General features: G+C 33.3%; 1 protein-coding gene across 1 annotated transcript in view; it reads left to right on the forward strand.

Moving 5' to 3' along the window:
* LOC132758325 (IQ motif and ankyrin repeat domain-containing protein 1-like) overlaps positions 1-15,523 on the forward strand; it is a 34,325-nt gene that overhangs the window by 11,022 nt on the left and 7,780 nt on the right. Inside the window, exons 2-11 of the mRNA XM_060749903.1 lie at positions 3,314-3,483; positions 4,164-4,328; positions 4,595-4,727; positions 5,663-5,787; positions 6,221-6,283; positions 6,591-6,730; positions 10,786-10,840; positions 12,526-12,618; positions 13,648-13,762; positions 15,133-15,232. Of these exons, the coding sequence (XP_060605886.1) occupies positions 3,314-3,483; positions 4,164-4,328; positions 4,595-4,727; positions 5,663-5,787; positions 6,221-6,283; positions 6,591-6,730; positions 10,786-10,840; positions 12,526-12,618; positions 13,648-13,762; positions 15,133-15,232 (1,159 nt within the window). The remainder of the gene's footprint in view (positions 1-3,313; positions 3,484-4,163; positions 4,329-4,594; positions 4,728-5,662; positions 5,788-6,220; positions 6,284-6,590; positions 6,731-10,785; positions 10,841-12,525; positions 12,619-13,647; positions 13,763-15,132; positions 15,233-15,523) is intronic.

A 15,523-nucleotide genomic window follows, 5' to 3' on the forward strand; every position in this document is an offset into this window, starting at 1 on the left:
TGATAATTAGTATTATCAGCGGAAATGGTTATCTCAATTTGCTGTAATGCTGTGAACAATACACTTTATCAAACATAATAATAAGGATACCTTTGGAATCAAGTAAAAATTTTAAGAAATTAAAACTAACAATGAGTGAATGCTTATATGAATTACTAGACAAATTTGTGACAGACATTGGAGAAATAATGCAGATAAATCTTGTTAAGGAGATGTTCAGGTACCTACATCTGACAACTACTACTTTCTTTAATTTAACATCCAAACAAAACTGTAAGAATGAAATGACTTTTTCTACACTTTAAAGCCTGCAGGATATTCATTTAATAAGGAAATGATGCTGACATAGTATCCATGCTATTGACAACAAAGATGTTTCCATTAGTGGTGTCCTAACGTAAAAAATGTGACAGAGAGAATCAACCATACAGAAGAAGAAAATAGAAAAACAGACAGAAAACATTTAAAAAGTATTTAATTTCTTTTAAGAGGGGGAGAGTGTAAGGGACTGTGAATGTTTATCAACTTAATTACTTTTAGGACCTTGTAATGAATATATCAGTTTAAAACAAAACTATGTTTTATGACAATTTGAACATCAAACTAGCATAATTTATTGACAAATGAGGTAATAGTGTTCAGTCAATGCTTAAAACTTACCTGCCAGGATTCCTGAACTTGCCTGAGCCATTCATATTTGCTGATTTTATTTGTTTAGATAATTTCCTGATAAATGAAGGAATTAAGACCATGATATAGGACATTCTGAGGCTCTAGGACTATATAAGGCACTATAAGGAGGTTTATACTTCAAGAAATGATTTATTTACTTACTTTGTTTATCCTGGCATCAAAATGGCCGATTAGAGTTGTCTACCTTGATTCAAAACTTTAAATGCATTTATTTTCATAAACATATACAAAAACTTATCATTTTACATGTAAGAACAAAGAATGTAATCCTTATTTACCTAAGACCTAAGTTACTTTCCAAATAGTTAGCTGGCATTGCTGTATTTCATAATAATGTTGATGACCAGTATGACCTCTAAGTTTGTCAGGAGGGAAAATTCAAACTCCTGGCACTTGGAATCTTTTTATATCAATAGTTCATTTTTCTAAGCTATAACCATGATTGTTTTTGGTCCAGATCTTAAGTGCATCAAGTTAAGCATGTAATTCAAGTGTTTATTGCATATTTTGTTATTAGTTAACTTTGTTAATTTACATTTTTCTAAATTATTCCTGTCAATATGGCTGCCATTTTAAGAAGTTCCTGTCTTTCCTGCCAGACTGCCAGGCCAAATGGAAAGTTATGATTGGTCAATTGTGACAGTCCTGGCCATTTCAGAGTCTATATAAGTAGCCATGACAGGCTGTTTTCAGTTGGCATTTTGCTTTAAATCCTGACAGTCGCGAAAACTAATGACAAGAGCATTTTGTAATATTTTCATGGAAACTTCTATTGTTGAATCTGACAAATTTAGTGCTTTTCAGAGTTGAATAAAGAAATTGTGGAATTAAACTTTTTATCAATAAAAGTTGTTATTTGAACAGTTTTTGACTTAGCTTACAATATAATGCTGAACTGGCACAGTTTTCACGTGCGAAACTGATCCAGGGCGGAAGCTTAGCTTTCCAATACGCATGCGTCGTAAGTCCGAATATCCGAAGTTTCTAAACTTACCAAAAGAGTACTCTAAATACTCAATTTTAGCAAATTTCCACATTAAATCATCTAAACGTACAGTGCTTGTTCAATCCAAACCAAACAGTCCCTTTTCCCCTCCCAAATATTGGAATACTTAGATTTCAATATTTGAAAAAACCAAAGTTTTTATGGTTGAGAAAATCGCTGGTTTACCTCCGGATTGCGTAGAATTCCTACGAAGTTGACGTGAATTCGAATAGTAGCTGCCACCATTAAAGTGTTCTGCTTACCTTGAAACACTTTCCCTGTACGGATGACCATTTATATCTCTCAGATTCTTCGGATTTATCTTGCCGTTCTAATTACCTTCTTACAAGATGGCGGCTAGGAATCGTTCTCGTCTTGCCCGGACTAAATCTCGTACCTTCCGGGAACGGTATGTTCCGGATTACGGTTACACTACCATACCTCACCACAATATGCAAAGTATAAAACAAAATAGGTTAAATAACTTTTTTATGCTCTAATTCATTGTGCCAACACCTGTCAGCATTCAAATATATAGAATAAAGGGCTTTACAATATACATGTAGGCTACTGTGTAGCAATAATTAAATATTTGAATGATTACTCATGATACTGAGGCTAAGATAACAAGAAGGCATTGTTGACATTGTTTGTTACAACTTGCAATAAAATGGACAAAAAAAGAATCCCCCTCGACGTTGATGTCTACCTTGTGGATATTGTCGAGTAACCCATTTGAAGTTGCAGAAGGTCCAATTTTTAGGGAAAAATTGAAAATGTTGCATGCTTGGTTTGATTGAGCCTGTTCATAGACAGTACTATCAATTGCAGTTGCATTTGAAGAGGGCACAATAGCTCAGTTGGTTAGACCACGGCTGTCACTCCTGAGGTCCCTGGTTTGATCCTGGGTAACAACCTTGGGATTTTTCAGAGACACTTTCAGTGTTTCCCACCTAACAAGAGGTGACTGTGTCATTAAGTTGTGCGCATGCGTCGGTTTGCTAACAGTTGATTTCTGTAGCTATCATAAGAAACTCTGTAAACACTCTGTTTCAGACTGTTACTGCATTTGACAATGAAAGGTCAAGCTTGGTCAGGCAGGAAATATATTTTTGACAGAATAATTACCTGTAACTTTATTTTGGGCATTAATTTATCAATGGATGAACAAAACTTTCATTAGATTTTTTCATTCAATGTTCTGAACAGTGGTAGAAATGCAGTAATAGTCCGAAACACAGTTCAATTTTTTCAATATCCTTTTCGAGATACGGGTCTCAAATAATAGAACCATATTCTAGTGGAGGTCTCACTAGTGCTATGAAAGCTGATTTACGACATTCAAGAGGACAGTGCTTTAAGTTCCATCCAAGGAAACCAAGTGTAGAGTTGGCCTTTTTGCAAATGTTTGTAATATGATTCGACCAAGTTAAATAGTTTGATATAAGTAAATCGAGATAGGGATTTGACTTTAATAATATAAATGACATAAAACAACAAATATTGAATATATCAGATGATCCCATTTATGTTCATATTCTGCTTTAGTAATTTGTAGATTGCCGTATAACCAGTAGATAGATGCCATATAACATTTAGTAGATATAATTGGAAGAAATTGTCATTCATTTTTAGGAGCAAAGAAAGCACCAGAAAAACCCAAGGAAAAAGTATGGACAGAAAAGGATGATGCTGCTAGAAAGATACAGACAAAATTCAGACAGTACAGGGCAAAGAAGGCTCTTGAGAAAAAGAAAAAAGAGAAAGAAGACTACAATGATTTGATGGATAAGTTAGAAAAAGAGGTTAATATGATTATTTTTGCTATTGTTTTCTTCTAATGGACTTTATTCAAAATTGTTAACTGGAAGAAAACATTAATTTAGGAATGAAAAATATCTAAATAACATAATTTTATTTTGTCAAGATTAAAACCCTTTTTTTCTTAATTTGACCCTTTTTCTTGCACTGAATAATCAAAGTAAATTTAAGATTTTATTCTTGCTGTAGTTCAGTTATACAGATATGAGGCATTTCTGGCTTGTTTTTGTAGTTACCTCTCTTGCATGGGTTGCCAAACATGTTTGAGGTAAATATATTTGCAGAAATATTATCTGCGTGGTATATTGAAGAGAGGTATAAATTATTTGTTGGTTTATATGTACATGTATCAATGATTTTCATAGTAATTATGACACAAATATACATATGTATTCAAGTTGTTATGATTGCTATGGTGTTCTTGTTATCATGCAAGATCTCTATTGTAGCCCATAACTCAAACAGTTTCAAATGTTTCAATATGAAACTTGGAATGCTTGAAAACTATATTCTTGCAGTAATGCACCTTTTTACTTTCAATTTTATCAAAAATGGTCATTTAAACAGACCGTTAACACTGCATGCAGTGTTCTTGTTTTAGAATTTCATTGAAGTGTATTTCAAGTTTTTAACTAAACTTTTAGTACTTTCCTTGATGTTTTAGGCTTTTGTAAAGTTGGTACAAATGGAACAAGAAAAAGCAGAAAAACAAAGACAGAAGGAAGAAGAAGAAAGAAAGAGAAAAAGAGAAGAAAAACAAAGAATGAAAAGAATGCTAGAAGCTGCATTTGATGGCGATGTTGAGGAAATGACACTTGTTTTGAAAGAGGTAAGGACAAAAAGTTTACATGTTGTTTCATTTATCTTGAGGAGTAGTATAGATAAATTAATAGAATTACTTTATGGTTCTCATTTGCTCCACAAAAGACCTTTCATATGATTCTCTTTTCTTTTTGTAATGAATGGAGATACTCGAAAATTAACAAAAGATCAACAACAGTTTATATGGTGGAATTTACACAGCAGTGAAGCTTTGTTTAATTTCACTTTGGTCATGAATCTTATAACTGTTATTATTTTATGTACATTGTTAAGGTAGTCGCAGCAGACGACAAGTATGGAGTTGGTAAAGATGATGTCATTGGACGGGCATTGCGAGCCAAACATATCATGAATGTTGTAGAATGTGAAGATGCCAATGAAAATACACCTATATCTGAAGCTGCAAGTATGATGTTATAACTCTCCTGTATTTCTATGTTCAAAACTTGAAATGAGCCGTGCCATGACAAGACCAACGTGTTTGCGACCAGCATGGATCCAGACCAGCCTGCACATCTGCGCAGTCTGATCAGGATCCGTGCTGTTCGCTTACAAACCCTGTAACAAGTAGAGAAACTGATAGTGAACAGCATGGATTCTGATCAGAATGCGCGGATGCGCAGGCTGGTCTAGATCCATGATGGTTGCAAACGCATTACGTTTGTTTTGTCATGGCACAGCTCAAATACTTCTGCCAAATTCTATTTTGATTAATTTCTATCAATTCATGCTTTTCTTATATTGGATTTTAAATTATATTCACCAGTTAAACTATTCCAATTTCTAGAGTACTTGTGCTCCTTTCTTAATCAAATACTTTTCTTTCTTGATAGTTGTGTTTTTTGCAAAATTTTGTATTTAAATGTGTGTTTTGGAAAATTTTGTATTTAATAACAGAATATGTATCATGTGTGTTTTGGAAAATTTAAACATTAATGACAGAATATGTTTCATGTGTGTTTTGGAAAATTAAAAGATTAATGACAGAATATGTATCATGTGTGTTTTGGAAAATTTAAACATTAATGACAGAATATGTTTCATGTGTGTTTTGGAAAATTTAAACTTCTATAACAGAATATGAGCCGTGTCACGACAAAACCAACATAGTGCGTTTTCGACCAGCATTGATCCAGACCAGCCTGCGCAGCCGCGCAGTCTAATCAGGATCCATGCTGTTCGCTTACCAACTCTATTACAAGTAGAGAAACTGATAGTGAACAGCATGGATCCTGATCAGACTGCGCGGATGCACAGGCTGGTCTGGATCCATGCTGGTCGCAAACGTACTATGTTGGTTTTGTTGTGACGCGGCTCATAATTATGTTTTAATCTAATCAGGTGGTGGTCACACAGATGCTATCAAATTTTTGCTGGAGAGAGGAGCAGATCCTAATAAGAAAGGACAGTTTATGAGGACTCCACTTTACAGGGCTGCCTTTGCTGGACATCTTGAAGCTTGTGAGGTAAAATATTCTTGTTTATGATCTAGCATTATATTTTATTGTAAATTAGTGCTAACTATTTACCATGTCTTGTTGAACCTGAAACATGTTTTTATTGTCATTTATTGTAAATTCTGGACTTTCTAACTCACTAGGCTATTATAAGTGCAGTTTACCTTTTTCCTGTTTAACTTCTCCAGCTTGCCAGCCATCAATATAGAGCCTATTGATCATGCATGGAAATGAACAATGGCCTGGTTCTTTATTTTTGCTGGGGAGTGGGGACAGATGCCGTTCATTTTAAGATTATGTTTGTTTAATACTGGAAGTAATTTGTTTGATTTCAATTTCTTTGATAGAATGATTCTGATATAGAACTATTTTAGTACATGTAATTGTTAATTAAACATATCTGATGAGATGACAAAAAAATATTTAAAAATTTCTGTTAAAGATACTGCTACAAAATGGTGGTGATCCAAGAATCTATGCTTCTGATGGACAGACACCTGAACAGGTAAATACATGTTCTTATATAACAGCTGTTGAAGGATTGTTTGCCACCAATACCATCTTTCTACACAAGCCTTCTCTCATATCAATAACTTCAATATCAAGGTATTTAAGTTTACGTAAGATTGGCCAAAAAATCACATTTATTCTTCCGTATTTCATGATCAAACTAAAGAGTTGTATTGAAAATTTGAGTTAAAAAAATAGAATTACATAGAAATGTTAGATAGAGCAAGCTGCCTAATATGTTACTACATTGTATAAGGAAGAAAGTATTTAGTTATTAAGTTGATGTTTTTGGTTGTGTTAAGATAGGTTCAGTCCCTGCTATAGCAGAGTTAATACAGAACTGGGATATCACACAGACTGATACATTACTGGAGAAATTAGAGGCTGACAAGGAGAGGAGGAAGGAGATGGACAGACAGAAACGAGAGGCTGAAACTAGCAAGTGTGTAACATTGTTACTGTGGAATTTTCACATTTATGTGAATAACTTAAGAAATAGCTAGTTGTCTTTAGCTAAAAAATTCAAAGAATAGGAAGAGCTATTATACTCACAGTCACACTTTGGTTTAGTTTTTGCATGCTAGTTGCTATCTTCAAAACTACTGAATTACCTTTTACAGAGTTTTACCACTTTTTTACTGTCGAGCATTGAAAATAGTTGAGCATGCTGTCTTATTGACAGCTCATGTTAATTTTCTGAATAATTTGTTTTACATCTTTGTAATTATTGCTTTCTAATGGTGGTGGTTAATGCATCAGACTAGTAATCTAAAGATTGCTGGTCATTTGGATTCAAACCTGTCATGGGCTAGCCATTTTTTTTGTGAGCAAGAAATTTTACACTCATTTCTAAGTACTACCGGGTAGTTGTTTCCAGGAATGGATTCAAGAGCGTTTCAATAAGCTTATAGCTTCCAACACAATCTAACTAAAATAATTTCATTTAAACTAAACAAATTATTGCTTTCTCTTAAGAATGACTTGTGTTTAATTGAAGTTCTAGACAATGAAACATATTTTTTCTTAACTTTTGGCTTAAGTCTGAGTATTTAATATGCACTCATATATTTAATATAAAAGATATTTTTGCTAGTATAGTTACAAATCTCACCAAAAATTGGTCTCAACTTTGAAATTTTAATTTGTCCATTTTTTGTTAGCTCACCTGTCACAAAGTGAAAGGGTGAGCTTTTGTGATCGCTTTTCGTCCGTCGTCCGTCCGTCTGTCCGTCATCCATAAACTTTTACTTTAAATGACATCTCCTCATAAACCACTAGGTCAATTTCATCTAAACTTCACAGGAATGTTCCTTTGGTGGTCACCTTTAAAACTTGTTCAAAGAATTTAATTCCATGCAGAACTCTGGTTGCCATGGCAATCGAAAGAAAAAACTTTAAATATCTTCTTTAAAAAAAACCTAAGAGCTAGAGCTTAGATATTTGGCATGAAACATCTTCTAGTGAGTGTCTACCAAGTTTGTTCAAATAAAAGCCCTGGGGTCAAAATTGGCCCCGCCCCAGGGGGTCATTGATTTTCCCTTTATGCATATAGTGAAAACTTAAAAAATCTTCTTTTAAAGAACCCAAAGAGCTAGAGCTAAGATATTTAGCATGAAACATGTTCTAATGAGTGTCTACCAAGTTTGTTCAAATAAAAGCCCTGGGGTCAAAATTGGCCCCGCCCCAGGGGGTCATTGATTTTCCCTATATGCATATAGTAAAAACTTAAAAAATCTTCTTTTAAAGAACTCAAAGAGCTAGAGCAAAGATATTTAGCATCAAACATTTTCTAATAGGTGTCTACCAAGTTTGTTCAAATAAAAGCCCTGGGGTCAAAATTGGCCCCGTCCCAGGGGGTCATTGATTTTCTTTATATGTGTATAGCAAAAACTTAAAAAATCTTCTTTGAAAAAACCCAAATAGCTAGAGTTTAGATATTGAGCATGAAACATCTTCTAGTGAGTGTCTTCAAAAATTGTTCAAATAAAAGACCTGGGGTCAAAATTGGCCCCGTCCCAGGGGGTCATTGATTTTCCTTATATGTGTATAGCAAAAACTTAAAATCTTCTTTGTAAAAACCCAAATAGCTAGAGTTTAGATATTAAGCATGAAACATCTTCTAGTAAGTGTCTACAAAGTTTGTTCAAATAAAAGCCCTGGGATCAAAACTGGCCCCGCCCCAGGGGTGTTTTTGTTTTTAACTATATGTGTATAGTAAAAACTTAAAAAAATCTTCTTTTAAAAAGCCCAATGAGCTAGAGCTTAGATGTTTAGCATGAAACATCTTCTTATGGGTGTCTACCAAGTTTGTCCAAATAAAAGCCCTGGGGTCAAAATTGGCCCCGCCCCAGGGGGTCATTGATTTTCCCTATATGCATATAGTAAAAACTTAAAAAATCTTCTTTTAAAGAACTCAAAGAGCTAGAGCTAAGATATTTAGCATCAAACATGTTCTAATGGGTGTCTACCAAGTTTGTCCAAATAAAAGCCCTGGGGTCAAAATTGGCCCCGCCCCAGGGGGTCATTGATTTTCCCTATATGCATATAGTAAAAACTTAAAAAATCTTCTTTTAAAGAACTCAAAGAGCTAGAGCTAAGATATTTAGCATCAAACATGTTCTAATGGATGTCTACCAAGTTTGTTCAAATAAAAGCCCTGGGGTCAAAATTGGCCCCGCCCCAGGGGGTCATTGATTTTCCCTATATGCATATAGTAAAAACTTAAAAAATCTTCTTTTAAAGAACTCAAAGAGCTAGAGCAAAGATATTTAGCATCAAACATTTTCTAATAGGTGTCTACCAAGTTTGTTCAAATAAAAGCCCTGGGGTCAAAATTGGCCCCGTCCCAGGGGGTCATTGATTTTCCTTATATGTGTATAGCAAAAACTTAAAAAATCTTCTTTGAAAAAACCCAAATAGCTAGAGTTTAGATATTAAGCATGAAACATCTTCTAGTGAGTGTCTACAAAAATTGTTCAAATAAAAGACCTGGGGTCAAAATTGGCCCCGTCCCAGGGGGTCATTGATTTTCCTTATATGTGTATAGCAAAAACTTAAAATCTTCTTTGTAAAAACCCAAATAGCTAGAGTTTAGATATTAAGCATGAAACATCTTCTAGTAAGTGTCTACAAAGTTTGTTCAAATAAAAGCCCTGGGATCAAAACTGGCCCCGCCCCAGGGGTGTTTTGTTTTTAACTATATGTGTATAGTAAAAACTTAAAAAAATCTTCTTTTAAAAAGCCCAATGAGCTAGAGCTTAGATGTTTAGCATGAAACATCTTCTTATGGGTGTCTACCAAGTTTGTTCAAATAAAAGCCCTGGGGTCAAAATTGGCCCCGCCCCAGGGGGTCATTGATTTTCCCTATATGCATATAGTAAAAACTTAAAAAATCTTCTTTTAAAGAACCCAAAGAGCTAGAGCTAAGATATTTAGCATGAAACATCTTCTAATGGGTGTCTACCAAGTTTGTTCAAATAAAAGCCCTGGGGTCAAAATTGGCCCTGCCCCAGGGGGTCATTGATTTTCCCTATATGCATATAGTAAAAACTTTAAAAATCCTCTTTTAAAGAACCCAAAGAGCTAGAGCTAAGATATTTAGCATGAAACATGTTCTACTGGATGTCTACCAAGTTTGTTCAAATAAGAGCCCTGGGGTCAAATTTGGCCCCGCCCCGGGGGGTCATTAATTTTCCTTATATGTGTATAGCAAAAACTTAAAAAATCTTCTTTGAAAAAACCCAAATAGCTAGAGTTTAGATATTAAGCATGAAACATCTTCTAGTGAGTGTCTACAAAGTTTGTTCAAATAAAAGCCCTGGGGTCAAAATTGGCCCCACCCCGGGGGTCATTGATTTTCCTTATATGTGTATAGCAAAAACTTAAAATCTTCTTTGAAAAAACCCAAATAGCTAGAGTTTAGATATTAAGCATGAAACATCTTCTAGTAAGTGTCTACAAAGTTTGTTCAAATAAAAGCCCTGGGGTCAAAACTGGCCCCGCCCCAGGGGTGTCATTGTTTTTAACTATATGTGTATAGTAAAAACTTAAAAAAATCTTCTTTTAAAAAGCCCAATGAGCTAGAGCTTAGATGTTTAGCATGAAACATCTTCTTATGGGGGGGGGGGCTATATACAGGTGAGCGACCTCAGGGCCATCATGGCCCTCTTGTTTTAATTATACAATATGAAAATACTAGACTTAGTAATTGAAATGAGAGAGCAGTGTTTAGACAACACATAAGAGTTGGTCAGTTTGGTTGTATTCTAGTTAAACAGAATATAATATTTTTACCATCTGCACTCTAACCAACAATGTCAGCTATGCTTCTACAAGTAGCCAACCAGCCTGTATTTAAAACTACTCATAATTAAGGGAAAATTTCATCAGAATCCGATCAGATTGATGGAAAAATCTGTTTTTTTACAACTTTTCATGACTTTGTTACCGTCATATTTCTTTTTTCAACTTGTTTCATTTGTGATAACTGTATTACAGGCTAGAAGATGTTTTGAAAGAAGTACAAGAAGAGTATAACATCATGGAAAAGAGGGTACTTTAGTTACAATCCTTCAAATTGATATCTACAAAGTTAAATATTAGTATCAGACCTTAAACTTTGTTCACTAAATAGAATGATCACTTTATAAAGATATCATTAGCACATTATAGATATACATTAGGTGTTTATTGTTTATGATTCACTGTCATGTAATAGACAAGTTACAGATGCATTTATTGAGGTTTCATAAGTTGAACCTATTACCTTTGCTATACATGTATGTGGACATGCTATTACAAATTCTATGTTAAATATTATGTTAGGTAACTCTAGCCAATTAATTAACATGTGTTTTCCAATTCAAAAATTATTTCTTAAATAAGTAAGACAAACTTTATATATAGTCAGTTATGGTTAACAGTACAAAACATAAGCTTTAAGCTTGTATCTGACATGAAGTCTCCAGTTTTTAGCTCGACTATACGAAGTATATGGAGAGCTGTCCAACTCGCCCCGGCGTCGGCGTCCAGATTTCAGATTAAAGTTTTGGTGCAGTAAAATATTTTTCACTATAACTTTGTCATTTCTTAACATATCAACTTCAAACTTCAAATATATGTTCCTTATCATCATCCCCATCTTATGTGACAAGGTTCGTAACTCTAGCACAAATAATTTCAGATTTATCTCCCCTTGAACTTAGAATTTTCCTTAAAAAATATTATTTTTTACTGTTACTTATTTATTTCTTAAGGGATCACCCTCATACTTCAAATAAATGTACCTTATCATCATCCCCATCTTATGTGACAAGGTTCATAACTCTAGCACCAATATTTTTAAGATTTATCTCCCCTTGAACTTAGAATTTTCCTTAAAAAATATTATTTTTTACTGTTACTTCTTTATTTCTTAAGGGATCACCCTCATACTTCAAATATATGTACCTTATCATCATCCCCATCTTATGTGACAAGGTTCGTAACTCTAGCACAAATAATTTCAGATTTATCTCCCCTTGAACTTAGAATTTTCCTTAAAAAATATTATTTTTTACTGTAACTTATTTATTTCTAAAGGGATCAACTTCATACTTCAAATATATGTATCTTATCATCATCCATATCTTATGTGACAAGGTTCATAACTCTAGCACCAATATTGCAAGAATTATCTCCCTATAAACTTAGATTTTTTTACTAGAAAAATGTTATTTTTTACTATAACTTTTTTAGTTTTAAAGGTATCTACTTCAAACTTCAAATACTTATTCCTTATCATCAATTACATTTTATGTGACAATGTTCATAACTCTTGAAGCAATTTTCACGGATTTATCTCTCTTTGAACTTAGGATTTTCTTTAAGAAATATTATAACTTCTTTACTTTTTAAGGTATCTACTTCAAACTTCAAATATATATTTCTTATCATAACACACATGTTGTGTGACAAGGTTCATAACTCTAGCGTGACTATTTCTAGAATTATTTCCCTTGATCTTGGAATTTATGTTAACAAATGTTATTTTTTTACTATAATTTAATACATAATAATACATAATTGATTTTTCTTTCATAGTTTTGTCCTCCTTACTGCGTCCAGTATTTTATTAGTCGAGCTTGGCTGTCTCCTGTGACAGCTCTTGTTACTATAGTTCTAAGTTATTACTTAAAGTTATGTAAAAATAAAACTACTGAAACTTTGGTCAACTTGTAAGAATATTTTATTTTTTAGTTTCAACATGCATACTGTGAGTTACAGAAGAGAATATATGAGCATGATGCTGGACCATCAATGGGATTTGACAAACCAGAAATCACCCTACAGGTTTGTCAACTTTTACCTTGTACTTTAAACTGTGTGTTGACTCAGGGCTTTTTTTCACAGGTTGATGAAGCAGCCCTGTCCTCAATTTTGGGTGAAAATTACACGGTTTATTTGCAAAAGGGGAAGAAAAAACTGTATGTAAGCTCAATTTTGGGTGAAAACTGCATGATTTAAAAAAAAATGTCTTTCGGGAAACATTCCTATAATGGCCCCTGGTATAGAAGGAAAAAAGCCCTGGTTAATGTGATTTTATATTTCAATTTGTGTCATGATCTATATTCACTGTATTGATAACTTTATGCAATGAGAGAGATGATTTATGTAAAACTTATGAAATGTTTCATCACTACAATATATTAGCACTTTTATATTAACACAGTTTATTTTTGTCCATAGAAGTCTCCTTATATAGATAACATCACAATAATCAATTAGCATATAGAAACTATTTTGAGGAACTGTGAAATAAACAAAAACTGCTACATTTTTGAACTTTTATATAGCTTGTCATTTATCTATTAAAGTGCAACAATATGAGAATAGACGAGGACATTTTGACAATTTAACATGGAAATAACATGTAATAATACTGTGCTATTAAATGTGATTGTCTCCCCTGTGCTGTACATACAACATATACCAGAGATATACTTAACATTATAGGAAGCTTAAGTCTTGGCTTATATCACTGAATGAATATATGTTATTAATCAATTACTTTAAAAGTTCAAATGCAATGGTTCTATAATTTAAAAAATGCATAAATGTAATTTGACTTAAAATGTATAATAAACATGTCTCCTTATTGTTGAATTGATTCTGTGATCTCTGTGAAGTGATTTTTTATCTTAATGAAGAAAAGAGTGGCCATATAAGTGTTTTCCTTATTTTATATTAGTAAATAGGTTGTCATTTAATTAGCAATACTAGAAAGTAAGTTTTTTGGATCACAGTTTTTTTATATAGAAAATTATATACTTGTTTTACTTAATGTCAGGTTTTAGTATTATATTTTATAATATTTTATAGGCTATACAAGACCAGGAATGTGAAGTTGAGGTGTTAAAAATTGACCTAGATAAAGCTCGAGACAAGCTTGCCATGGCTAAACTTAAACTCAGGGAACAGCAGAAAGGGGGAGAAGGTAGATAAACTATAAATGTTCTGTTACTTGTATAAAAAAAATCAATGTTTATTATAAAATTTATTGAGTAAGAGTTATGACAGGGGGATTTTACAATAGTTTTAACATATATTCAAGCTATGTATGGGCTGTTGAAAACTTAAATAAAGGTAAGTGTATACAAAACCACCTGATCTAGGCCTATGAATCTGAAATCGATAATAGACTTACCTTTTTAGCTCGACTTTTCTATGAAAAGGGGAGCTATCCTACTCGCGTCGGCGTTGGCGTCACACCTTGGTTAAGTTTTTCGTACCACCCCACTTTATTTCAGAAGTATTACAAGTATGGCTTTGAAACTTACCATACTTGTTCACCATCATAACCTCCATCTACAGACAAGAGTACATAACTCTGTCAAGGTTTTTGACAGAATTATGGCCCTTTTTTGACTTAGAAAGTGTATTGAGCTTGGTTAAGTTTTTTGTACCACCTCACTTTATTTCAAAACCATTGGAGGTATTGCTTTGAAACTGACCATACTTGTTTACCATCACGACCTTCATCAACAGACAAGAGGACATAACTCTGTCAAGGTTTTTGACAGAATTATGCCCCTTTTTGACTTAGAAAAATACATTGAATATGGGTAAAATCCACTTATTGCCTTAACCCTTTGAGATATTGCTTTGAAACTTTTAATGCTATTTCACATCATTACCCCCATCTGTACGCAAGAGAAGGTAACTCTGTCAAGGATTTGTTTTAAAAATTAAGGCCTTTTATCGACTTAGAATCTTGGTTAAGTTTTTAGTACCAGTCCACTTTTTGACTGAACTGTTTGAGATATTAATTTGAAAGTTGGAATACTTGTTTACCATCATGGTCCCAAAACATGGGCAGGAGAAGGTAATTCTGTTAAGCATTTTATTTGAATTATGGCCCTTTTTGACTTAGAAACTCAGTTAAGATTTTCATTCTTGTCCACTTGTTGACTTAACCATTTGAGATATTACTTTGGAAGTTGGAGTTCTTATGTGCCATCATGAGACCTATCTGTAAGCAAGAGAAGATAACTCTGTGAAAATGTTTCTTGATTTGTACTTAGAAATTCCTAGTTAAAGTCTTGTGTGCCCTTAACTGTCAAAGTTTTGTTTTATAGGCAAGCACTAAAAAAGTCGAGCGCGCTGTCCTTCTGACAGCTCTTGTTTAGCATTATGCTTCCAAATTCATACATTCTTGCTGAAAGAGGATCATTTCTGAAGACAGTGAAACTGATTGTTTGTTTTTATTATTATTTCAAATGTTTAGTTGTTTTTGCTAAGTCTGTAACTAGCTTGACCTTAAAATTTATAAATTGTTTAAATAACAGTTTCTGTTCTTGTTTACAGATATGGATGAAGATGACTTACCAGGGGTGAAGGTCACTATACGTGAGCTAGATGATGTACTGATGAGAGATATAGGAAATAGAATTAGAGACTCTGGCAAGTAAGTATCAGACCTACATGTGGCAATAGCAACATCAGTTTTTCCAGTAGTATAATGATATGATCACAATAATTTAGATATGTTTAGATACTGAGATTCTGATAGAGAAAATTAAATTGTTAGTAAGAGTTGTTGGAATAAAGCTGATAAATTTGAACTGATATTTACACATATAATGAACATTTTAAAGAATCAATTATTTTATAATCTTACTCATATTGATGGGATATTTTGGATTTTCTCAGCTTCTTCAGGGGGTACAAACATACTTTTACTTTTACGGGGGATTTG

This window comes from Ruditapes philippinarum, unplaced genomic scaffold (assembly GCF_026571515.1).
Source record: "Ruditapes philippinarum isolate M1 unplaced genomic scaffold, ASM2657151v2 ctg667_1_1_1_1, whole genome shotgun sequence".
Classification (NCBI taxonomy): Eukaryota; Metazoa; Mollusca; class Bivalvia; order Venerida; family Veneridae; genus Ruditapes; species Ruditapes philippinarum.